At 36.2% G+C, this 26,440-nt stretch overlaps 1 protein-coding gene across 5 annotated transcripts in view; it reads left to right on the top strand.

The window, feature by feature from the left end:
- Positions 1 to 26,440, top strand: part of LOC150110721 (sec1 family domain-containing protein 2) — a 397,942-nt gene that overhangs the window by 360,487 nt on the left and 11,015 nt on the right. For all 5 annotated transcript variants that reach the window (XR_016549025.1, XM_090400427.1, XM_090400445.1 and 2 more), the window contains one exon: positions 16,470 to 16,579. Coding sequence is in view for 4 of the 5 variants with exons in the window: in XM_090400427.1 (XP_090256553.1) it covers positions 16,470 to 16,579 (110 nt within the window). In the remaining variant the exon portion in view is untranslated. The remainder of the gene's footprint in view (positions 1 to 16,469; positions 16,580 to 26,440) is intronic.

Below are 26,440 nucleotides of genomic sequence, written 5' to 3'. Positions count from 1 at the left end.
TCACAACAGTCTCTTGGACTGTTGTGAATTCCATTTTATCCTGTGTGATGGAGGTAACCAAAGGATGGCCTGCAGGGTCTTGTCATCATTATGCCAATTCCTGAGTTATCACAGTATCCAAGTGAACATTCTAGTAGTTGTGGAAGAAATTCAAAATTGTAACACCCAAAAATTTATTGTGTAAAGTTTTATCCTCTAATGTTGGATTAGGAAAAAAACAAACAAAAAACATCAGTTTGGTATCTGTCTAAAAAACTTCCAAATTTTGATAAATTAATGCAGCCATATTTTTTGATTTTGTAGAGTAGTAATTTGTTGCTGCTCCTGATTCTAAATTAGTTCCTCAGACTTGTAATGACTTCTATGAAGAACTGTGATTTTCTTCAGGTTTAACCTGTGTGATGATATATCTAAAAATTGTCTGCCACTATTGATGGCAAGTCAGGATTGGCTTTTGTTCTTCATTGGAGAAGTTATCAGATTTTTTTTGTCTATCCATAATGGGTCAAAGTCTAGACATGGTATTTTATACATGCACACGTGTTAGAGGACGGGGCATATCCTTACACAACCAGCTTGATAGGCCCCAGATTTCACCAATTGTGCATACCCCTTCCCATCCTATGCATTTCTATACTATTAACTCTATGAAATACTTAATAATATAGTCCTACATACATACACACATTTGCCAGCATTTAGCAAAATCACTTGCTTTACTCACAGAGGCAATTTCTTCTCCTTAGCAAAAAATTGTTTGTTTTACAACTGCATTAAAGAAAAGAAAAAGAAATCCTCATCCTAAAAAATTTGGTCACATTTGGCTTTAATATTATATCTCTGTTCCTTGACATAGCCCTCTCTTCATTTTTTTAATCACAAATCCCACCCTTGAAAGGTAATTTTATTTTTATTTTATCTTCCTAACTTTGCACTGAAAAACAGTGTTACATATTATGGATCCACATGCAGGACCAGAAGAGGCCTAATCACTCCAACAGTATTCTGTGCTGTCCAACTCCAGACCTGGGGATTCAAGTAGTTATTCTCTGGTAAGTCCTCCATGTCAAGTGTGCCCTGCAAGGCATGCAAAAGCAGTATCAGCCTGAGAGAGTCTGTGATGTTCTTTCTGAAGTCTCTGTTTTCAGCATAGTAGACAGCTTTCTCATGATGGAGAGTAGTGAGTGGTTGCTCAGCACCCACAGCTTGTACATCAGTAATAACTAACTCACCTGCTCTCTTTACTACAAGGTTGGGCTTCCTCACATATTCTCAATCTAACAGTGGTCCTATAGTGGGATTCTGTTGTTGTTATCCAGCCTTTGTTTTTCAACCTATTTTCTATAACCCTCACTATCACATTGCGTCTTCTCACACATGCTCCATACGTGCAATAACAACATTGAGCAACATGAGGCAAAGAGTCTATACTCTGACAGCTTGCTCTGCAGTTCTTGTCATTACTTCTTCCCTGAGTTGTACGAACTCAAGTTGGCAAAGCATTGATTTTTGTCCTGATTAATCTAAATTCAGGCAGGAAGCCAGTCCCATTCTTGTCAATTGATGTTGAGAGGGAAATGTTTAGATTCTTGTAATGCAGTTCATCTACTGAATGGTGCAACATTAAATTGTTCAGCCAAAGCAATCTAATCATTGTCCTTCCATCGAGCACCCATCCAGGGGTACACTGATAATCAATTTTAAAAATTTCTGTAATTTGGATAAACCTAATCTTGCCACTTACCATCGCAATGAAGAAATCCCAAGATCTCCATGGCTTACGGTGGTATGGAAGATGTGACATAGAATGAACTGCTGAGTGAACAGCTGTATCCATCCAGGACAGTACTGAGAGAGAGAGAGAGAGACTACCTATGACTAAACTTATAAAAGAAGAGAGAAAAGATTCTAGATTGGATGGGAAAAGCGGAGTGATCTGTTGGAGAGTACAACCAGCGTACTCCAATTTATTGCACTGATGTTTTGGCCTTGAAGTTGAGAGAAATTCTTGTACATAAGCTTATAAGTTAACCACCTTACTGGCCATTATGGATCAAATATGCATCCTCATATGCTTCTTATCCATCATATATTTCAATGTAATATCAAGTATATTACAACTTTAATATGCACTTCGCATCCATGGTAACTTGGACATATGTATACGTCGTGGCCAGTAGCATGGTTAAGCATACGTCTAATTTTTTTAGGAAATGACAACGTAAACTAAATTATAGTAAAATTGTATTAAACTAAATCGGCAATGTTACATTGCCATCTTCTGGGATCACAAAACAATGATGTGTGCATGCAGGCACTCACACAAAATGTTACAAAATGTTATACTTCTGTATTATGCAGCCTTGATTGACATAATCAAATAAAAAAAATACCATCCCATATCCTTTGAATATTTTGATTCTCTTTAATGCTGTTGCTTTTTAAATTACAGTGTCATTCATTCATTCAACAAAAAAATGTTATATTCAGGCAATGACAATCAAGGAAAAGAAGGAGTAGCCATAGTATTCAACACAAAATACGAGGCTAATCTTCTTGAATGGCAGTCGGTCTCAAGTAGAGTAATGTGGGCAAATATGAGAATGGGGAACTGGACAATGAGACTTATTTGTGCCTATGGTCCCATAGAAGGTTCTACTAAGGTAGAAGTGGAGGAATTTTTTGAGGCTTTAGAAAAAGCAACTGACACAATGAAAAAGGAAAAGTTGGTCCTTGTTGGGGATCTAAATAGCAGAGTAGGAAATGATTGTGAGACATACAAAAATATTTTGTAAAATTTGGAGAAAAGAGCAAAACTAATAATACTGGCAAATATCTGTTGGATTTCTGCTCAGCACATGGACTGGTTATTACTAACACCATGTTCCAACATAAAAATGTGCACAAATTCACATGGAGAGAAGAGGCAAGGAAGAAAAGTCTCATTGACTATGTTATTGTTGGTAGTGATGTTTTCTCCCTGGTGCAAGACACCAGAGTGTACAGAGGATTTGAAATTGGAAATGATCACTATTTAGTCTTGGGCAGGATAAAATTGAATTTCATATTGAAAAGTATAATATGTAAGAAAGTTTTAAAGTGAATAAAAGTTGAGCAGCTCTCAGATGTGAACTGTACACTAAACTACACAAAGATTATTGAAAAGAAAATGAAAGAGTTTGAGAACAGGAATCAAACCTTGGAGATTCAGTGGCAAACTCTGAAGAAAACATTGATTGATTCTGCCAGAGAGGCATGTGGTGAAGTTGTCTGCAAAGATAAAAAAAATCAGAACTCCCTGGTGGACACATGAAGTAAAAAGCAGTGAAGGAAAAGAAGAAAGCATATCAAAAGTTCCTGTCAAATAAATCAGCTTGTGCTCTTAGAAAATACAGAGACAAAGGCGAGAATGCTAAACGCTGTAAAACTAGCTAAACAAAAGTCATGGGAGGACTTTTGCAAGAATATAGAAAATAAATATCAAGAAGGAGGAAAAATATTCTGGAAGTTGTTGAAGAAGCTTAGGAATGGAGGAAAGAGTGCTGTTAAAGAAGTTACAGATGATAAAGGTGACATGAAAATGGGAGAAAAAGATATCCTTGAAGTATGGAGTAATTACTTTGAAAAACTGCTAAATGAAAAGCAGTGATGACAGCACATTGGTACAAAACACTGACCAGGCATGCAGTCAGGAATACATATCCATACTTGAAGTAGAAAAAGCCATCAAAGGCTTGAAATGTGGAAAGGCAGCAGGAGTAGATGATATTCGACCAGAAATGCTGAAGTATGGTGGTATGAGAGTCTTCCAGTGGCTGCACTGCATAGTTCAGAAAGCCTGCACAGAGGGACGAATTCCCGATGATTGGAGTAGAGCTCTCATAGTACCCGTATATAAAAATCGAAATAAAACTGAATATGAGAATTACAGAGGTATTTCCCTACTGAGTGTTCCTCGCAAGATCTATGCAAGTATACTTGAGAAACGGCTGAGAAGGATTGTGGAAGAAAAGCTTGGTGAAGAACAAACTGGATCCAGGCCAAATAGAGGCTGTGAGGATCAGATCTTCACTTTACAACAAATAGTCGAGAAAACATGGGAATATAACAGAGATCTGTATTTAAGTTTTGTCGATTTGGAAAAGGCATATGACAAGGTGCCAAGAGAGAAGCTATTCAATACACTACAGTTATATGGTGTCAATCAGGCATTATATCAAGCAATACTTAGTCTTTATTTGAGTTGTAAGTCAGCAGTTAGAATGGAAGGAAGTACAGGAAGATGGTTTATTATTAATCTGGTAATAATGTACAATGATGTACATTATCCTCTCTGTTATTCATTATCTATATTGATCAAATTATGAAGGAAAGTGGTATTAAACATGATATCAGAATTCGAGATGTTAATGTCAGCTCTTTGCTTTATGCAGACGATGTTATACTTCTAAATAAATCCGCTACAAGTTTGCAAGATTCCCTGACTAAATTGAATAACTGTTGTAATAGATATGGTATGAAGGTCAGCAATAAAAAGACATAGACAATGAAAATAGGCAGAATCATTGAAAATGTCAACTGTGTTGTGAATGGAGAACCTGTGGAACAAATGAAACATTTCAGCTACTTGGGCATGATTTTTACTGAAGATGGTAAATTAAATATAGAAATAGACAACAGAATCAGCAAAGCTGGTATGGTAGGAAGTCAATTGAATAAATTCATATGGAATAAGAGAGAAATTAGTCGGATCACTAAATTAGCTGTATACAAGACAGTGTTCAAACCAATTTTAACTTATGGATCTGACAGCTGGGTCAGAAGTAAAACACTTGACCAAAGACTAGAGACTGCAGATATGAGAGTCCTGAGAAAGATTAGAGGCATGAACAGATGGCATCAATGGCAATATCATATTAAAAATGGGGATATTAGGAAAGAACTTGACATTGTCAACATCCAGGAATGCATTAGCAGAGCTAATCTCAGGTGGTATGGTCACTTAAACAGAATGAGCGAAGAAAGATTAGCAAAACAAGTGTTCTCTGCCAGGTTGGCAGCAAAACGACCCAGAGGAGGACCAAGATATATGTGGATTGATATGGTACAAAGTGCCTTAGATGATAGAAATATAAGATTTGATAATGAATGATAAATGCACGTAATCACAAGAAAGATATTTAATTAACCAAATATTTCGGTCTGGAAATAGCAGACCATCTTCAGTGGTATTACAAGAACAGTTTTAAAAAATACAAGCTAGAATACTAACAATAGATCGTTAAAAATAGAACATGGCGCGTGATGTTATATCACTAAGTATTAAGTATAGAACGGAACATTTTGAAGTAGAGACATGATTGAAAAAAAAAAATTAATGAGTGATCTTGATTATACTTTCCCAGATTTTTGATATAGATATACAGTCATTACGATTCAGGTTGGGACGATGGAGTAAGGCCTCCACGCTTTCCTTGAACAAACGTTCGAACCTATAACGGGATCTATGTAAGAGGCGAGTCCTGGACCAAAAGATGCTGTGGTCAGTTTCAATCTCGTGTTGAGCCAATCCAGACTTTTCAGGTTTGTTGTGAAGAATGGAGGATTGATGTTCTTGGATTCTTTTTTCAAGAGAACGTCCAGTCTGTCCAAAATAGGAAAGATCACAGTTGCAAGGAATTTGATAAACTCCAAGAAGCGATAAAGTTGAGTGTTTGTCTTTAGGAGAAGGAAAATGAGAAGACAATTTGTTAATAGGTGAATACGTAGTTGTTAATACTGACCACAGCATCTTTTGGTCAGTATGCAATAGAGGATAAACCTCACCTCAACTTGGCAGTGTTTCATCAATTTAGATTAGGGGTCAAAGATGAACTGAAAGAGACCGCCTATAAAAAGAAAATCACAAATCTTGAGGAATGCTTCCTCGCTGTGAAAGAAAAAGAAGAGAGACTTGGCAACATTTCGTCCTGCTTCTACTAGCAGCAGTCACATTAATGTCATCAAAAAGGCTAATGACTCCTCTTGTGAAAGTAAGAGTGAAAAGGGCATAAGCACAAGTAAGGGAAAGACTAATAAGGATCAAAATAAAAGAGTAGATGAAGGAGAAAGATCAGTAAACATCAAGTGACTGACAATAAAACGAACATCCCAAAAGAAGTGGGGCTAACTAACATGGAGGAAGTATGCACTATGATAAGGCAGGAAGTAGAAAGGCTACAGCAGCCCATGATAGACATACTTGATGCAATCATGAAGCAGTTTGAGAGAATGATAGAAAAAAACCTCTAGATTAACTCTTCCTCAAGCGGAGAGGAATAATGAAGTAAGGAACAGAAGGGAGCCTTCCAGATGCTTTGTTTGCAATAAAATTGGGCACATTGATAGTAGCTGTTTCAGAAACAATAGACCTTCCAACAGGAATGTTAGGTATGAATCGAATCCTGTACTTAAACTAAATGGTTGTACAAATAAACCATGGAGGAGAGAGGGCAAGAATCTAAATTATCCGAGGAAATTGAAAATGATAATTAAGGATGAGGTACAAGGATCACCTTGTGACATACTGCTTGATACTGGTTCCCAGGACTCTATCATAACTGGAGATTATTTCCAAGGAATAAAATCCAGGGTATGGAGGGGCATTTCTAAGCTGAAGAAACCTATTAGATTATTGGGACTCTCAAAATTAGAGATATATATGCGACAAAAAAGGTGAGAGTAAAAATATACTTATATGAGTTTAATTTGTGTGTTTGGCAAGAGTTGTTGGTCTCCCTAGGACATCTCGCCCAAGCATACAGATTATTCTAGAAACTACCTTTCTGGAAAGGCACAAATTCTCTTGTGACTTCTCTCGAAATGAAATGTTCCCAATGGGAAATAGATGGAAAGGAATCAATAAAATCAAGCCTACTGAATTGACTGAAGAGAGTATTGAAGAATGTCAGCATAACAGTACCAATTCTTCAGTATGTTCAACATCCAAAAGAAACAGTCACTCGGAGACCTACCACATAACAAGCATAAAATTAGTAAATGATCAAGGCGAAACAAAAGAAAAATTAGGGTAGGGTAATCAAAACTTAAAAGAAGTAAACATCATTGAGAAACTTAAAAGGTACAGAAGTTCCTTTAACAAATCAAGGTGGAACAGACATAAAAACATGAGGTTGATATTCAATCCCAGCAGCAGTTTGATTATGCCAACTTCCTCTGGTTTCTTTTTATGCTTAGAAAAGCTATAAGTGGATTGTTAAGTTGGAATTTAGCTGTTTGCTGCAAAGGCTGCACAGCTGCTAACTGATTGTGCGAGTTTTATGAGTGAGTTTAATGGAGAATTAATTAGGTTCAAAACTTTAAAAGGTAGCAAGGAGAATAGATGTAATAAAGATAGTTGAGCATATAGTGAAACGAGGTACAACTTAGGGCCAAGAGAAAAAGTAAAGCATAAGATTAAATTTTTGCAGTCAGATCCCCTCCAGAAAATATGCCGGCATGAGGTTTGAAAAATTTTTTTAGAGAGAGTAAGCCTATGTAAAATCTTGTATAGAAGGATTTTTGAATGAAATTTCTTCTATACTGATTTTACTTGGAAAATGAAATTAATTCAAAATACTTGTAATTTTAGTTAATATTTAACTTTAATTTTTCTGTTCAAAAAGATCAAAAGACAAAGGAAAAAAATGTCTGAATGAAATTATAACAATATTGTTAAGACAAAGAGATATTCCAGACAGGATTAAGTATATGACCTTAGGCTACTGCACTCACGAAGGTCAAGAATGTACGAGGTTTCCCGCCTTAATGCAGTGACCAACCTGTAGGGGAGAATAGACCTCTATGAATACCCAGGGGAATAAAATCGTAGCAGGACCCAAGGTCGATTGAGCAAGATAAAAGGGGGGGAGACATCGAAATAGCAAGGTCATCGTTTTGGTATTCGTTGTCGGAAGTGGTTCTTGCCATGGTTCATTGTCATCATCGGTTTTTGTAAGCTGTAGTAGAGGTCAGTCGACATAAGTCGTGGCAGGATAAGTTTGCCTTCGCCCAAGTTCTGTTCTGGCTCCAGGTTCGGGTATGTCATGTCGATTGTAGGTTGGGGACCCACGCTCCAGCCAACAGACGTTCAAAGTGCGAGATAACTCGTTTCAGTATTGAAAAAAGTCAGTTCTGCATTCCCAGCCGCCAATTTTCCAAGCGGTTTCAGCAATAGGAAGTGCCCTCATCGATCTCGGGAAAAAAAAGGTACCTGTGTGTGTAGCCAAAATCGGAATGTAACAGAGGATAGTGATTTTAAGAATCTACTAATGTGGATTAGACGACTGTATACAAAGTAAGGTCTAATATATTGAATTTTACTAGAGGTGGAAATTGTGACAGAGAATTCTCTAAAGTTTTAATGTTAGTATTACTTCAGGACTGAAGGCATTTAGCTAATCATTGTGAATTAACTTGTTCAGTTGTGTGAGATAGGATAGCATTAATATAAGGTGAAATTTGATTATGCTTAATATTGTTTATTACTAAGCCTGCCTGTTGTATAGCATGTGTAAGTTGCTCTGTGTAAGTGATAGCTCAAGTATTACCTTAGACACATTTAAGAGAGAATTGTTAAACTAGGAGGATTATTCTAGTAGTAAGACTTATACGTTGGTTAGACATAACTGGTAATTAGTTTACGGAATTAACAACACGTATAAAGTATATTAATTAAAGGTAACTTTAATGAATAACTTCTATATTTCAGCAATGTCACATTGGCATCTTCAGGAACATAAAGATATGGTATGTGCACTCAGGAACTAACACAAAGCAAATGAGGAAGAAAGCAAGAAACTAATATTGTTCCTAAAGTCCTAATGGTGCCCTCTTGCGGGCTAATTTCGTAGTCTTGGCAGTTGGGCTGAAGTTCTCATAATGAAAGTCTCCCAAATTTGGGGCAGTTTCATGCACCCAAATTTGTTGAGGTTAGGAACGTTTTTTAGAGCTGCTGAAGATTCTTTGAATAATCTTTCGTATTTAAACTTGCTGCGATGGATTATTTTTGTTTTCTTCCAACGAATTTTATGGTGGGTATCTAAGGCATGGTCTGCTAGCCCAGAGCGGCTGTACTGGTGAAACCGGATGTAGTCTTGGTGTTCTGAAATCCTGATATTTGTTGTTCTGCCTGTTTGGCCAAAGTAGGACAATTTGTAGCTGCAAGGGACCTGGTATACACCAGGTAGGTCTAGGGGAAGTGGTTGGTCTTTGGTAGAGCGGATAAGGGATGCCAACTTTTTATATGGTCTGTAACAGGATATTGGTTATTTTTTCAGAGGTGCCCTGGATGTAGGGGATGGTGATAGAATTGGTGTAATCTTTATTGTGGAGGGGGGTTGTGGTTTACAGGTTTTAGTATTTTTTGGATTTTTTTGGGGTTATAGCCATTGGCTAAGAAAGTGTTGAGGATGTGGTTTAGTTCAATAGTTAGGGCCTTGTCATCTGAGCAGATTAATTTTGCCCTGTTATATAGTTGTTGTGAGGGGGGATGGTGGGATTGCTGGTGAATGTATCTGCCAGTGTGGGTGGGTTTTCTGTAAACAGAGAAAACCAAAGATCCATCAAGCTGGCGGGTGATTAAAGTGTCTAGGAAGGGGAGGGTGTTGTTTTCCTCTTTTTCTAAGGTGAACTGGACTCTGGGATGTTGGTTGTTTAAGTGTGTTAGGAAGGAGTGGAGTGTGTCTGAGCCATGTGGCCAAATAGCAAACACATCATCCACATAACGAAGCCAAATAGTGGGTTTTTGTGGGGCAGAGTTTAAGGCTTTCTCTTCAAATGTCTCCATAAAGAAATTGGCCAAGGGTGGGGAAAGTGGTGAACCCATGGCTGTCCCCTCTATCTGTTTGTAGAACTTTCCTTGCCAAAAGAAATAGCCTGAGTTCATTGTGAACTGAAATAGGGCTGAGATATCGGGAGGAAACTTGGCTTGGATGAGCTCAAGGGTTTCTTTGAGTGGGACATTAGTGAATAGGGAGGAGACGTCAAAACTGACCATTATGTCAGTGTGTTGGAGTGCGAGGTTTTCTATACTGGCTTTAAAGTGGGCCGAGTTTTTTATGTGTGGTGTGTTGCCAGTGTAGTGTGTGAGCGTTTTGGCTAAATGTTTGGCTAATTTATATGTGGGGGAATCAATGCCATCCACTATGGGATGCAATGGCACATTTTGTTTATGTATTTTTGGGAGTCCATATAATCGGGGGGATCTAGAGTTATAAGGTTTAAGTTTGTTGGTGACTTCCACAGGCCAAGAAGTGACTTTCTTAAGGAGTCTGTGGATAGTTCTAATCTGAGAGCTGGTCGGATTATATTCAATGGGGAGGTAAGTAGTACGGTCTCGTACTAAAGAATTTAGCTTACTTTTGTAGTCTTTTTGATTGAGTACCACAGTGTCGCTTCCCTTATCAGCTTTGGTGATTACTATTTGTTTGTTGTTTTTCAATTCTTGTAGGGCTGTATATTCGTGTTTGGATAAGTTGGATTTTGGAGGTTTGGCTTTAGTGAGAACACCGACTACATCCAGTCTCACATTGTTGGCGATATGGTTAGGCAGGTTGCGAATTCCACGTTCTATTTGGATCATGATTTCTTCAGCAGGTATCTGGGCTGGCAGACCATGCCTTAGATACCCACCATAAAATTCGTTGGAAGAAAACAAAAATAATCCATCGCAGCAAGTTTAAATACGAAAGATTATTCAAAGAATCTTCAGCAGCTCTAAAAAACGTTCCTAACCTCAACAAATTTGGATGCATGAAACTGCCCCAAATTTGGGAGACTTTCATTATGAGAACTTCAGCCCAATTGCCAAGACTACCAAATTAGCCCGCAAGAGGGCACCATTGGGGTGCTTAAGGGTCAAAGCTGTATAACTGAGAGGAGACCTCCACATAGCCTTTAAAGGAATGCGGAGAACCGACCAGGGCTTCTGACCTAATGTCCAATCCTCACCTTCTCGTGGTGTACCCTGTTGGGTATCTACTTTGATACTGAACGAACGAGGATGGGCTGGCAATTTGGGATTTAGCCAACCAAATTGTATTCTTATTGGTTAAACCAAAATAAAAAATGATGGTACAACATGACAAAATTTCATGCCGGCTGGGGCGTCGCCCGGTTAAACAAGGCCCCCGTTGTTTTCGCCAGGGAACCAGGGCGAACAGCGAAAAGTCAGCTACTGGAACAAATCTGAAAACAAACCCCAACTCAGCATCACCAGAGTTAAAGATCGGTACTATCAACGTAAGAAGCCTGAATGGCAAAGAAATGGAGCTAGCTGAGGAATTAGATAAGTACCAGATCGACATAATAGGGGTGACTGAAACAAAAAAGACCAAAACTGGTGAGATCTTTCTGAGCAATAAATACAAAATGTTATATTCAGGCAATGACAATCAAGGAAAAGAAGGAGTAGCCATAGTATTCAACACAAAATACGAGGCTAATCTTCTTGAATGGCAGTCAGTCTCAAGTAGAGTAATGTGGGCAAATATGAGAATGGGGAACTGGACAATGAGACTTATTTGTGCCTATGGTCCCACAGAAGGTTCTACTAAGGTAGAAGTGGAGGAATTTTTTGAGGCTTTAGAAAAAGCAACTGACACAATGAAAAAGGAAAAGTTGGTCCTTGTTGGGGATCTAAATAGTAGAGTAGGAAATGATTGTGAGACATACAAAAATATTTTGGGAAAATTTGGAGAAAAGAGCAAAGCTAATAATAATGGCAAATATCTGTTGGATTTCTGCTCAGGACATGGACTGGTTATTACTAACACCATGTTCCAACATAAAAATGTGCACAAATTCACATGGAGAGAAGAGGCTAGGAATAAGAAAAGTCTCATTGACTATGTTATTGTTGATAGTGATGTTTTCTCCCTGGTGCAGGACACCAGAGTGTACAGAGGATTTGAAATTGGAAGTGATCACTATTTAGTCTTGAGCAGGATAAAATTGAATTTCATATTGAAAAGAATAACATGTAAGAAAGTTTTAAAGCGAATAAAAGTTGAGCAGCTCTCAGATGTGAACTGTAGACTAAAATACAGAAATATTATTGAAAAGAAAATGAAAGAGTTTGAGAACAGGAATCAAACCTTGGAGATTCAGTGGCAAACTCTGAAGGAAACATTGATTGATTCTGCCAGAGAGGCATGTGGTGAGGTTGTGTGCAAGGATAAAAAAATTAGAACTCCCTGGTGGACACAGGAAGTCAAAGAGGCAGTGAAGGAAAAGAAGAAAGCATATCAAAAGTTTTTGGCAAATAAGTCAGCTTTGACTCTTACAGAATACAGAGACAAATGTAAGAAAGCTAAACAGTGTGTAAAACTAGCTAAACAAAAGTCATGGGAGGACTTTGGCAAGAATATAGAAAATAAATATCAAGAAGGTGGCAAAATATTCTGGAGGTTGTTGAAGAAGCTTAGGAATGGAGGAAAGAGTGCTGTAAAAGGAATTAGAGATGATAAAGGTGAAATGAAAACAGGAGAAAAAGATATCCTTGAAGTATGGAGTAATTACTTTGAAAAACTGCTAAATGAAACAAGCAGTGATGACAGCACAGTGGTAAAAAACACTGACCAGGCATGCAGTCAGGAATACATATCCATACTTGAAGTAGAAAAAGCCATCAAAGGCTTGAAATGTGGAAAGGCAGCAGGAGTAGATGATATTCGACCAGAAATGCTGAAGTATGGTGGTATAAGAGTCTTACAGTGGCTGCACTGCATAGTTCAGAAAGCCTGGACAGAGGGACGAATTCCCGATGATTGGAGTAGAGCTCTCATAGTACCCATATATAAAAAGGGAAATAAAACTGAATGTGAGTATTACAGAGGTATTTCCCTACTCAGTGTTCCTGGCAAGATCTATGCAAGTATACTTGAGAAACGGTTGAGAAAAATTGTGGAAGAAAAGCTTGGTGAAGAACAAGCTGGATTCAGGCCAAATAGAGGCTGTCAGGATCAGATCTTCACTTTACGACAAATAGTCGAGAAAGCATGGGAATATAACAAAGATCTGTATTTAAGTTTTGTCGATTTGGAAAAGGCATATGACAAGGTGCCAAGAGAGAAGCTATTCAATACGCTGCAGTTATATGGTGTCAATGGGGCATTATATCAAGCAATACTTAGTCTTTATTTGAGTTGCAAGTCAGTAGTTAGAATTGAAGGAAGTACAGGAAGATGGTTTAATGTTAAATCTGGTGTGAGACAAGGATGTACATTATCCCCTCTGTTATTCATTATCTATATGGATCACATTATGAAGGAATGTGGTATTCAACCTGATATCAAAATTGGAGATGTTAATGTCAGCTCTTTGCTTTATGCGGATGATGTTATACTTCTAAATAAATCCGCTACAAGTCTGCAAGATTCTCTGACTAAATTGAATAGCTGTTGTAATCGATATGGTATGAAGGTCAGCAATAAAAAGACAAAGACAATGAAAATAGGCAGAATCATTGAAAATGTCAACTGTGTTGTGAATGGAGAACCTGTGGAACAAGTAAAACATTTCAGCTACTTAGGCACAATTTTTACTGAAGATGGTAAACTAAATATAGAAATAGACAACAGAATCAGCAAAGCTGGTATCATGGGAAGTCAATTGAATAAATTCATATGGAATAAGAAAGAAATTAGTCGGAACACTAAATTAGCTGTATACAAGACTGTGTTCAAACCAATTTTAACTTATGGATCTGAGAGCTGGGTCAGAAGTAAAACACTTGACCAAAGACTAGAGACCGCAGATATGAGAGTCCTGAGAAAGATTAGAGGCGTGAACAGATGGCATCAATGGCAATATCATATTAAAAATGAGGATATTAGGAGAGAACTTGACATTGTCAGCATCCAGGAATGTGTTAGGAGAGCTAATCTCTGGTGGTATGGTCACTTAAACAGAATGGGCAAGGAAAGATTAGCAAAACATGTGTTGTCTGCCAGGTTGGCAGCAAAACGACCCAGAGGAAGACCAAGATATAGGTGGTTTGATACGGTACAAAGTGCCTTAGACGATAGAAATATAAGATCTGATAATGTTGGAGTCTTGACAAGTAACAGACTGATTTGGAGGAAAATTGTAGATAGGAAGTTAGTAATGATGTAATTTTTTTCATGTAGTACTGTCATATCCTGTACACCCCTTGAGGGTACATGACAGGAATTTGATGATGATGATGATGAGGGCACCATTAGGACTTTAGGAACAGTATTAGTTTCTTGCGTTCTTCCTCATTTGCTTTGTGTTAGTTCCTGAGTGCACATACCATATCTTTATGTTCCTGAAGATGCCAATGTGACATTGCCGAAATATAGAAGTTATTCATTATAGTTACCTTTAATTAATATACTTTATATGCGTTGTTAATTCCATAAACTAATTACCAGTTAGGAGGATTATTTATAATTCCAAGCATATTTCACTGTAGAAGTATAGAGCCCGAAATAACTTGTGTGCTTAGTGTCAACTTTTATTGTACATTTAATTAGCATGAATAAATTGTTTTGTTTGTCAAATAACATGCCTGATTCCTATGTGCCAATGCACTTCTCATAAAAAATTTGAACCTGTGTGACCTAGAGAGTTAAGTAGCAACGACTGAAAAATAGTAATTTTGCATTGCAGATTTAGTGATAAGTATAAGAGAGGAAAGTTCCTTTCCTTGCTGGCTGAGTGTTTTTCTTTGGAAGGATATTCAAATCCTATCTGCGAATTCTGATGGCGCAGTCGATATAAAAAAATAAATTTTCAGAATTCAATATAGAAAGATGCCAGTAGTTCAGACAAAGGAATTGGCTCCTGCCAGAGGCAATTTCTTAGTTCTAAAGTTTTGTGCACGTGAAGAAGCATAATTGCAGCCTTGAGACGGTGGGGGGGGGGATTAAAGTTGAATGAGAGGATTAAAAATAGGAGACTAAATCAAGCAACGGATAAAAAACCTCAAGGATTTAAATAAGTAAAAATGAACAAGTAATGGATAAATATTGAATAGACATTTAGAATCAAGTATAAAAAAATTTGAGTAATATATATAATTTTACATTATTCCCCTATTTAACAACATTCCATTATCTGACACTTTTAATTTGCTATATGATGATTACCCTCCTGATATTGCAAAGATTTTTGAATTTGTTATAGAATCAGGATATTTCAGCTGGAAAAACAAGATCTATAGACAAGTTGAAGGCACTACATTGATAACCTCTGTCTCCTCCTTTGGGGAACTATTTTTTGAACTATCTGGAAGATACCTTGTTCTCATCCATTCATCCCCAACCCTCTCATTGGTTTTGTTATGTTGATTTCTTTACTGTTTGGCCTCATTCTTTCCACTTTCCTACAACAGATCAGTGGCCTTCACCAACGCATTCGATTCATCATGGAAAAAGAAAAGGCTGGTAATTTATCAACTAGTGTTTCTCGAAAGCCTACCTTTACTGGCAGATATATTCATCAAAAGTCTACTCATCACACCTCTCAAAAATATTGGTGATATCAAGTCTTTAATTAATAGAGCACATAATGTGTGCTCCTCTTCCTCAAGCTTACGACAAGAACTTCTCACTATCACAATGTTAGTGGATAATGGTTATGAACCCTAATCAAATCCAGCAGATAATTGATTACAATGTTCTCAGGATTCTTCAACATACGCACAGTTCCAATCCCTTATATTTCTGGATCTCTGAACCGATTGGTAGAATTTTGAAGAAGTATCATTCCCATCTATTTTCCTATCAACAGAATTTCTCATCTATTGCCATCTACAAAAAACAAACTGTCACTTCTATCATTAGCTATCGTTTAGATACCTTGTGATGTAATCTAACATACTTTGGGCAGACAGGCTGTTCTGTGGAAAAAAGAATTAATGAACTGGTCTGGCACAACAGAGTATTGACACTAAATACAGTATCCAGTTGGATGAAACTTGTCTTCTCCTTAGAAGCAGGTTTAAATATGAACACCTTTTCAAAGAAAGCTGTGAAGCCCTTTTACATTGGCCAAATCTGAATCAGAACGACTCTCTCTCTCAAAGGTTTGGGAGATTCTTATTTTATTTAACTATCCAAAATAGTTTTTAATAATATTATTTATTAATATTAATTTCTAGCACACGGCAACAGTTTTTAATTGGTAAACCACCGACTGCTGTATGTACCTTGTGTTCCTGTTTCTTTGATTTCCTTTTTTTCTATGCGTTGATGGTATACTGTTATTTTCAGTATGAAATATCTGTACTTTCATTTCATTAAAGTTAATTACTGTGGTTATCGTGTAATTTATTGTTTAAATAAGAATATAATTTTTTGGAAAGTTTCATTTATACTCATATATTATTTGAATTATCTCTGTGCGCTAAATTGTAGATATTACTAAGGTTTTAAATAAAATATAACTTTGAAACATTTTATTAGGCTGTGAAGCTCTTAAAGCCTGTCAATTCACTTCAGTGGCATGCAGTATCTACAGTAGTAAATAGTTCCAGAAACAACACACTTGACTGTGTTTTGCCTTTTAAGTCTGAGTAAGTCATTAAATATGTAGTACAATTTAAATTTGTCAAGTTGGTTAGTGGAGATAAGCAGCTAACTTCCAAGAGTTACCCTGACTTATTTCTCTTTTCAGATTAATTTTATAGAAATTACATTTGCATCCTAAAGATACTGTCTACTGAAATAAGGTTTTAAAATATTAAAAAATTTAAAGATTTTGATATATAATTCACATCTAGTTAAGAAAAGCAAAATTCCATTTATGTGACAAAATGAGTATAATCCATTTATACTTAGTGTGTGTGTGTGGAAATTGGCTGGCAGCTATTCTCCATCTTTGTCACCAGATGATTAGTGCTATCTCAATCCTGCATGAAAAAATCTCATTCATGTGCATACTGATTCCTATTAAAATGTAAAACTAGGAGACAAACTTTATATTAACAAGTGGTTCAGTATTCCTATATACAGTATACAACAGATTCTATAAGCATAATTCTCAAGCAAAAATATATTCTTTACCATTATTGTTATGCTGGCAGTGACATCTGCAAAGTAATTACGAATTTCTCCAGCAGTCAGAATAATGAGTTATCTCCTTCATTCACTGTTTGTCCAAAGTCTGATTATCCAAAACAGTTGCTTTTGATAGGATTCCAGTTTCACAGTTTCTATGCTCTGGAGTAATAAGAATTTTTTTTCTCCACATTAAATCTCAGCAGTCTACTTTCTTTACTTCTACTCTGGTGTCCAAAACCAAAACCTGTTTCTGAAGATTACAACTGCAAATTCAGATGAAGGGGGTGCTTAAAGGTCAAGGTTGTATAATGGGGAGGAGACCTTCACATAGCCTTTTAAGCAATGCAGACAACCAACCATGTCTTCTGACCTGATGTCCAGTTTTCTCCTTCTCGTGCTGCACCCTTTTGGTATCTACTTGGATACCGAATGAACGAGGATGGGCTGGCAATTTAGGATTTAACCAACTAAACTGTATTCTTATTGACTTAAAACCACAACTAATAATGATAGTACAACATGGTGGAATTTCATGCTGGCTGGGATGTAACCCTGTCAAACAAGGGGTCTTTATTGTTTTTGTCAGGGAACAAGAGCTCACAGCAAAAAGTCAGTTACTGGAACATACCACAACTGAACATCAGCAGAGATCAAGATTGGCACCATCAACATAAGGAGCATCAAAGGGAAAGAAATGGAACAAGCACAAGAATTGGATAAGGACCAGATCAACGTAATAGGTTTTACTGAAACAAAGAAGACAAAAACAGGTGAGATCTTTCTAAGCAACAAATACAAGATATTTTCAGGAAATAATAATTAGGGAAAGGGAGTAGCTATAATATTTAACACTAAATATGAGGATCATCTTCTTGAATGACAGGCAATATCAAGTAGAGTGATGTGGGCTAATATCAGAATGGGGAACTGGACAATGAGACTTATTTGTGCTTATTATACCACAGAAGGTTCTATTAAAGAAGTGGAGGAATTTTTCAATTTAGAGAAGGTAGCTGACACAACAAAAGGAAAAGTTGGTTCTTTTTGGAGATCTTAACAGCATAGTAGGAAATTATTACTAGACATATAAGAATGTTTTTGGGAAAATCTGGAGAAGAGAGCAAACCTAATAATGGTAAGTACCTGCTAGATTTCTGCTTGGGACATGGACTAGTCATCGCTAACACCATGTTCCAACACAAAAATGTGCATAAATTCACATGGAGAGAGAAGATGCAAGTAATAAGAAAAGTCTCATTGACTATGTTATTGTTGACAGTAATGTTTTTCCACTGATTCAGGACACAAGAGTATACGGAGGATTTGAAAGAGGAAGTGATTACCATTTGTTGTTGAGCAGGATGTAATTGAACTTCATATTGAAAAGAAAGGTGTGTAAGAAAGTTTGAAATGAATCAAAGTTGAACAGCTATCAAATGTGAACTGTAAACTTAAATACATTAACGGTATTGAAAAACTGAGCGTTTGAAAAACAAGAATCAAACTTTGGAGATTCAGTGGCAAATGCTAAAGAAAATATTGATTGATTCAGCCAGAGAGGCATGTGATGAAGTAATCTGCAATGATCAGAACTCCATGGTGGACTCAGTAAGTTAAAGAGGCAGTCAAGGAAAAGAAGAAAGCATATCAAAAGTTCCTGGCAAGTAAGTCAGCCTGTACTCTTAGGGAATACAGAGAAAAATGTAAGAAAGAAAGGCATTGTGTAAAATTAGCTGAACAAAAGTCATGGGAAGACTTTTGATAAGAACATTGAAAATATTCTGGAGGCTATCTCAGAAATGGTGGAGGTGATACAGGTGACCTAATATTCTTGATATATGGATTAATTACTTTTAAAGACTGATAAAAATAATGTCAGCATTGGTAGACAACACTCACAAGAATGCCATCTGGAATATATATATATATCTATATTTGAAGTAGAAAAGGCTATCACAAACCTGAAATGTGGAAGGGCAGCTGGAGTAGATGATATTTGACCAGAAATGCTAAATTATGGAGGTATAAAAGTTTTACAGTGACTGGAGTAGAGTGCTCATAGTACCCATCTATAAAAATAAAAATAAAAAAAGGAATAAAGCCAAATGTGAGAATTACAGAGGGAATTTCTCTACTGAGTGTTCCTGGTAAGATTTATACAAGTATGTATTCTTGAGAAATGGCTAAAAAAAATTGTGAAGAAGAAGCTTGGAGAAGAACAACCTAAGTTCAAACTAAATAGAGGTTGTCAGGATCAGATTTTCACTTTAAAACAAATAGTTGAGAAATCATGGGAGTATAACAGGGATCTGTATTTAAGTTTTGTAGATCTAGAAAAGGCATGTGACAAAGTGCCAAGAGGAAAGCTGTTCAAAATGCTCCAGTTATATTGTGTAAATGGGACATTATATCAAGCAATACATACTCTCTATTTGAGTTGTAAATCAACAGTTAGAATTGAATGAGATGCAGAAAGATGGTTTGATTTAGTCAGGTGTGCAACAAGGTTGTACATTATCTTCATTGTTATTGTTAATGATCATCATTATGGATCCCATTAGGAAAAGTTACATCATAATAAGATCCATATAGATGACCAAGACAGATTTTTGGTTATAACAGCAAAACATAATAGATGCATCACAGCAGGTCAGCTTGCAAATTGGCTCCATTCAAGCATGCACATGCTGGTATCTTGACAGACTGTGGTAAAACGTCTGCTACAAGTAGGCCTATATGTCCAATGACCTCTGGTATGTGTCCCTTTATCCACAGCTCATCGTAGTGTACATTTTCAGTGGTGTTGTATCCATAAATATTGGACAAGTCACCGATGAGCTAATGTACTCTTTGCAAAGTACATTAGTCATTTTAGTATGATTCCAGATGACACTTGATCTAGTGTGAAATTGGTACTGCTTACCATTGTGAGAATGTTCTTGAAAGAGAGATATAGCAGTGCTGGGGCATGGTGTGGGCAGGCATTATGCTTAATGTACACACCAAGCTACAAGTGCTGGAAAAGGGGACTATGACTGGTGAATGATATTTCATCCAAGTTCTTCAACGTCATATTCGATGGTTAAGTGGTGCTGTTGGTGAGAAATTTGTTTTTATGTATTGCAATGCCACACCACAAGTTTGGGAGTAGACAGACATTTTTCATACTGAAATATCTCTCCATATAATATTCTGTAAGCATTGTACATTAATTGCTTAATTATTATGAATTATGAATATTTTTCATGTATATGAAAAATATTTTCATATACAGGTAAAAATATAGTTTGTCTTAGCTTAGTGAAATTTAGTGAAGTACTGACTTATCGACAAGGGAATTGTTCTTGATAAGTCAATTCCTTGGTATATATGAATATTCTGGAAATTTACACATAATCTTTATTGAGACCAAAAAAAACTGACTATCATTGGGGCTGAAGACTTGAGAATAAAGCTTGGATGATACATTTAGGAAGAAATAAATATTTTCCTCAGCAAACAAAAATAGAATAAATACATCCTTTTGTTCAAAGTTCTGTGGCACTCAAAGCAGTTTTTTTTTGTTGTTGTTGTTATTATTTGTGCCATCTTCATGGAGTCCAGAGACTTATTGTGAGAGAGACCCAAATCAACCATCATATATACAAATCCTATCATACTTTTCCTTCAATCTATTCACCGTCAGGAACTCACAACCAATTCTAGCAATCCATTCCACTCACTCACCACTCTAAATGCAAAAAATCTGGTCCACACCCTCCCCTACTAATCACACTCTTGCATAACTTCCACAGATGGCCCTAGTTGTCTGATTATTTGTCATATATTGAAAAATTTCACTTTCAATTTTATAAAGAACTTTTAATATCCTAAAAGTTTCTGTTATGTCCCATCTTTTCCACCTATCAACTAAACTTTGTAACTCACAAGGAAGTATTTCACAGACCTGTCACCATCTTAGTCACTTGTCTAAATCTTTTTGACCACCTCCTGGTCCTCAAGTAACTCAGATTACCGAATCTGTCAGTAGTCATGATGTTGCCAAATCATAGCCTTATAAAGAGGGATAATAACTTCCTTATCTTTACTTGTTAGTGTTTTTCCACATCCAAGTAATTCATTGAGTTATTTTACCAACTTTTGTAATATGCCCTCTAACTTTGACTCTTTGTCTGCCATTATCCCCATGTCTCTAGCATCATCAATTTCTTTGAAACCAATACTATTGATATGATTCACCATATGCAACCTTTTCAACCCGAAGTGCATAGCCTTACATTTTGCGACATTAAATTGACTGTCATTATCCTTTGCCTACAATGCCAGTTTATTTAAATCATCATACAGGATATGTATATATATCACCTTTATCAACTATTACTCTCCCCAGTTTTGTGTCATCAGCAAACAACTGAATATCCCTGCTTAAATCTTTCCCTATGTCATTGATATACTAATTAAAGAGTAGTACTGAACCCTGAGGAATTCCACCAGTCACACCGTTGTTTTGTTTTTGTTTTTTTTTACAGGCAATTTGTTGCAATCCGCACAAAGTTAAAACTCTGGAGACTTATTCCTATTAAACAGAAATAAAGATTCTTAGAGGAGTTATAGCAGTCCAGCCTCTTTTAGTTTAATGTGTTAATTCTTCATTATTGATAAAATTATCTCACACCGTGGACATTCTAAACATAATTGTGAACTACACTAGTGGCCAAAATTGTGGAAACCTTTTGGAAAAAGTGTATTTTTCAGGTTTGATGGCTCATAACACCACTTTTTTTTTTTTGGTGTAATACCATAAAATTATATATCAGTGGAAAGATAATTTAATCAAGAATGTAATGGAACAAGGTTTGTTCAATTACACAGTCTGACACAATTTTTGCTGACTTTTATGAGACTTGTTTTTTACTAATTTGGGTGCACTGATTTCAAATATCAAACCCATTTTTCTCTATCACGTCAGGTTTTTCCTCTATGGCATTTTCTTTTTGCTAATTTTTAAGTTTTTGATAGTTTTAAAGAGGCAGTACTATTTAGAGGATCAAAAAAATCGATTTTTTAATATTATTTTCTGAAAGTATGTACTTTTAAAAATCTGTTCCTAACTTTTTATCAAGAAATTCGAAAAATTCCCGAAGATATAGCCTATTATTCAAAGCAGTGCGCAGATCAGAATCGGAGCACTCACCGCTCTCTTGCTTGTTAGTAAACGAATAAATGCGTAAGAACCTGCAACAGCATGTACTGGCACTTTGAATGCGAGAGAGGCTGATAATTAGATACATAACTACTTAACAATATTCATAAAAAATTACAAGAATATTTATAAAAAAATAACAATTTTACTTACACATGAGTTTCAGGGAATAAATTTTTGTTTGTAGCAATTTCTGCTGTGTGTTCTGTTTTGGCAATCCCTTTGAATACTCCAACAGTAGTCGGCCATCATGTGAGAATCCCATCTTCCTTGGTACCGATCTTCCATAGTTTTTAAGTCTTGATGAAATCTTTCGCCTTGTTCATCGCTTACAGCACCTAAATTCTCTGGAAATCTATCAAGATGACTGTATAGGAAATGAAGCTTTATCCTCATATTGCAAGCTAGGCGCCGGAAATTTTCAGCATTGTTTCCACTAGATCTTTGTAATTGCACGCTTTTTTGTTTCCAAGAAAATTATTCTCAACCATCGTAAATGAAGTTCAGGCCTCTTTCTCAATTTCGTTCATAGAGTTGATGAAATTTGGGTCTCTCATTACAGTTATAATTTGCGGTCCATCAAATACACCGGCTTTAATTTTTTCATAACTAAGTCGTGGAAATTTTTCACATATATATTGGAAACAGTCACCTTGTAAATCTAAAGCTTTAACGTACTGCTTCATAAGACCTAGTTTGATGTGTAGAGGTGGAAAAATGATTTTTTCCTCTGTCGATTAAAGGTTGATTTATAACATTCTGTTATCTAACATTTAAGGATATTCTAAGAGGCTAATGTTTCTGACTCCAGTGTTGGTTTCTAGCTCGACTATCCCAGAAGCATAGAAAACATGGAAACTTTGTATATCCTCTTTGAAAGCCAAGTAAAAAGTTCACCATTTTAAGATCCACACAGATGATCCAGTTATGGTCTGTATATTTTAATAACTTCAGAACCTTTTTAATGTCCTCATATGTTTCCTTTAAGTGGACTGAATAGCCAATAGGAATTGAGCCATATACATTCCCATTGTGTAGTAAGACACACTTGAGACTTCTGCTTGAACCCTCGATAAATAAATGCCACTCATTTGGATGATATTGTACAACACTCTTTTCAGTTAGTAAACCTGACACATTGTTACAGTAAACAAACTCACACTCATGTTTAAAATATTGTACAAGATTACCTTCCCTGCTACGATAAAAAGTTATCTTCCTATCTTGCTCCAGTAAGTTTTTTTCATTTAATCTTGAAGCTAACAATTCTGATGATTCCTTTGATAGGCCCAAATCTCTTACTAAGTCATTCAATTCCGCTTGAGTAAAATGTTGCGGTCCAAAACTAGAAATTAAATTTTCATTATCTAAATCAACATCCGGGTCTTGCTCCTCAAGAACATCTGGCATATCCCGATCATGCTCGTTCTCAAGTAAAGGAAGTCCTTTATAAATTGGCATGGCTATTTCATTGGAATGAGCAACTGGCCGAATTGCTGAGTCGAGATTTGGATACACAATTTTTTTCTTATTCTTCTTCTTATAACCAGAAGTCTGAACTAAACAAAAATAGCAATCGTCTACATGATTTTTCGGTTCACTCCAAATCATTGGAATGCCAAAAGCTAATTTTTGGCATTTTCCCTTGCTTCACTGTCGTAAATTTTCTACACATGACTTACACACTTTATTTGGAGCCCATGACTTGTCCTGATCTGCAATTTTTATGTCAAAGTATGCAAAGCACACTTTCTTAATGAAATCAGTGATATTTGTCCTTTGACTGGGAACAGTAAAGCTGCCACAAATGTAGCAGAAGGAATCTACACTATTGGCACAATTTCGAGTAGTAGATATGATGTATTTTCTTCACTACTGACTAACATGCAATTAACAAGACAAAAAATACCAGAGACTTTATTAAAACGTTATAAACGCTCATCATACTTTCACGATCGATTAACGATTGACTGATTTCGATCGTTCTTTGTCCGCTATGAGGCATATAGCATTCATTTGTTTTAGGCAGTTGTCATCACCTAAATGTATTAGGTCGGTTATCGGCCTCTCACATTCAAAGCGCCAGTACGTGCCGTTGCAGGTTCTTACGCATTTATTCGTTTACTAACAAGCGAGAGCGGTGAGCGCTCTGATTCCGATCTACGCACTGCTTTGAATAATAGGCTATATCTTCGGGAATTTTTCGAATTTCTTGATAAAAAGTTAGGAACAGATTTTTAATAGTACATACTTTCAGAAAATAATATTAAAAAATCGATTTTTTTGATCCTCTAAATAGTACTGCCTCCTTAAAACTATCAAAAACTTACAAATTAGCAAAAAGAAAATGCCATAGAGAAAAATGGGTTTGATATTTGAAAGCAGCGCTCCCAAATTAGTAAAAAACAAGTGTCAGATCATAATCAGCAGAAAAAAAAATTTTTTTTTTGGCCAGTGTTATCTGTATTCTATGAAAAGTTATAGCCAAATAATCAGAAAAAAGAAACACAACTTGCTTAGGTTGATATGAAGTAGCTTTCCTTCATTTGAATGTAGCCAATGACCATGAGTATTTAGAGAGCCAATCAGGTGTCATCTTGTTTTGGCAATGAGCCAATAAGGTCACTGTAGGATTCAGCTGTTGATGTCATGTATTGGAGCTGAGAGGAGGACATTTGTCAGTATGTTATGTGATTGCTATCAAGTTGGTTTGGTTTTTTTTGTGTTCTTTCATTTAGTGAGCTTGTAAAATGTAATAAAATTTAAAGAAATGGTGCAAAGAGTTGACTGGCCACCCAGAAAGCGATGTAAAATACTATTAAGTGAATAAGGCTACGGTTATGAAGAAATTAGAAGAAAAATTGGTGGAAACTTAACCAAAGGTGGCATTTCTAAATTTTTGAAGAGGTATAAGGAGACTCAGTCACTACAAAAACAGACTGATAAAGGCAGGAAAAGGTGCATAACAGCAAGTGATGATAGAAGAATTGAGAGACTGTGCCTATATGACAGAAGAAAATCATCTGGGTGTATACAAGATGAAATGCCGCAATACAATGTGAAGTTGAGTGCAAGGACTGTTCGGCGCAGACTGCGGGAATTTGGTCTAAGTGCTTGAGTTCCACGAAAAAGGCCATTTTTATCTCTCAAACAAAGGTTGAAAAGATTAAACTGGGCTAAAACCCATGTTAACTGGTCAGTGGAACAATGGGACAGTGTTATTTGGAGTGATGAGACCAAAATCTCCCTGTTTGGTAGTGATGGCATAAAATACATAAGGAGAAGGAATCGGAAAAGATTTGCATCCTGATTGCATTACACCCACCGTGAAACACCCACTTAGTGTTATGATCTGGAGTTGTAATACATGAAAAGGTGTGGGCAGAATTTGCATGATTAATGGGAATATAAATGCCCATAAATACATAAATGAAATACTTGAGCTCAAACTGAAACCTTTTGCACATGATCTTTTCTAAGATAATGAAGCATTTATATTTCAACAGGCTTCAGCTCCATATCATGTTGCTGCTGTGTTCAAAAAGTGGTTTCAGGATAATCATATTCCACTGCTGGAATGGCCTGGGAATAGGCCAGACTTTAATCCATTCGAAAATCTATAGAGCCAACTAAAGAAACTTGTTAGTCAGAAGCAACCCACCAATAAAACCTAATTAATAGAAGCAATTCAATCTTGGTTTCACATTATAACAGCTGCAGAACTAAAAAACTTGGTTCACTCCATCGGAAGGCATTGTAAGGCCATAATTAATGCTCAAGATTACCCAACTAAGTATTAACTCACATTGTGAGAATTTTTGTATATCTCATTTTTTCTGTGTTTCACTTTTCTTCTTTATAACTGCTGTTCTAATAAAAAAATCCTTCATAAACGTTATTGCATTATATTCTTGATTAAATTATCTTTCCATTGATATATAATTTTATGGTATTACTCCAAAAAAAAATTGGTGTTATGATCCATCAAACCTCAGAAATACACTTTTTCCAAAAGTTTGCCACAATTTTGGCCACTAGTGTATACATGTGCACTACCATTTATAGGCATCCAGATGTGACTTCTTCTTTCTTGATACCTCAAATAGTAGTTACGAAAACCACAGTCTATCTGAACTAATCATATCACACTCTGAATGATTCCTCTGTACGG

Source organism: Typopeltis vanoorti, chromosome 1, assembly GCF_054136105.1.
Source record: "Typopeltis vanoorti isolate ZY-2024b chromosome 1, IOZ_Tvanoo_1.0, whole genome shotgun sequence".
Lineage (NCBI taxonomy): Eukaryota > Metazoa > Arthropoda > Arachnida > Uropygi > Thelyphonidae > Typopeltis > Typopeltis vanoorti.
This window is presented reverse-complemented; position numbering and strand designations above follow the sequence as displayed.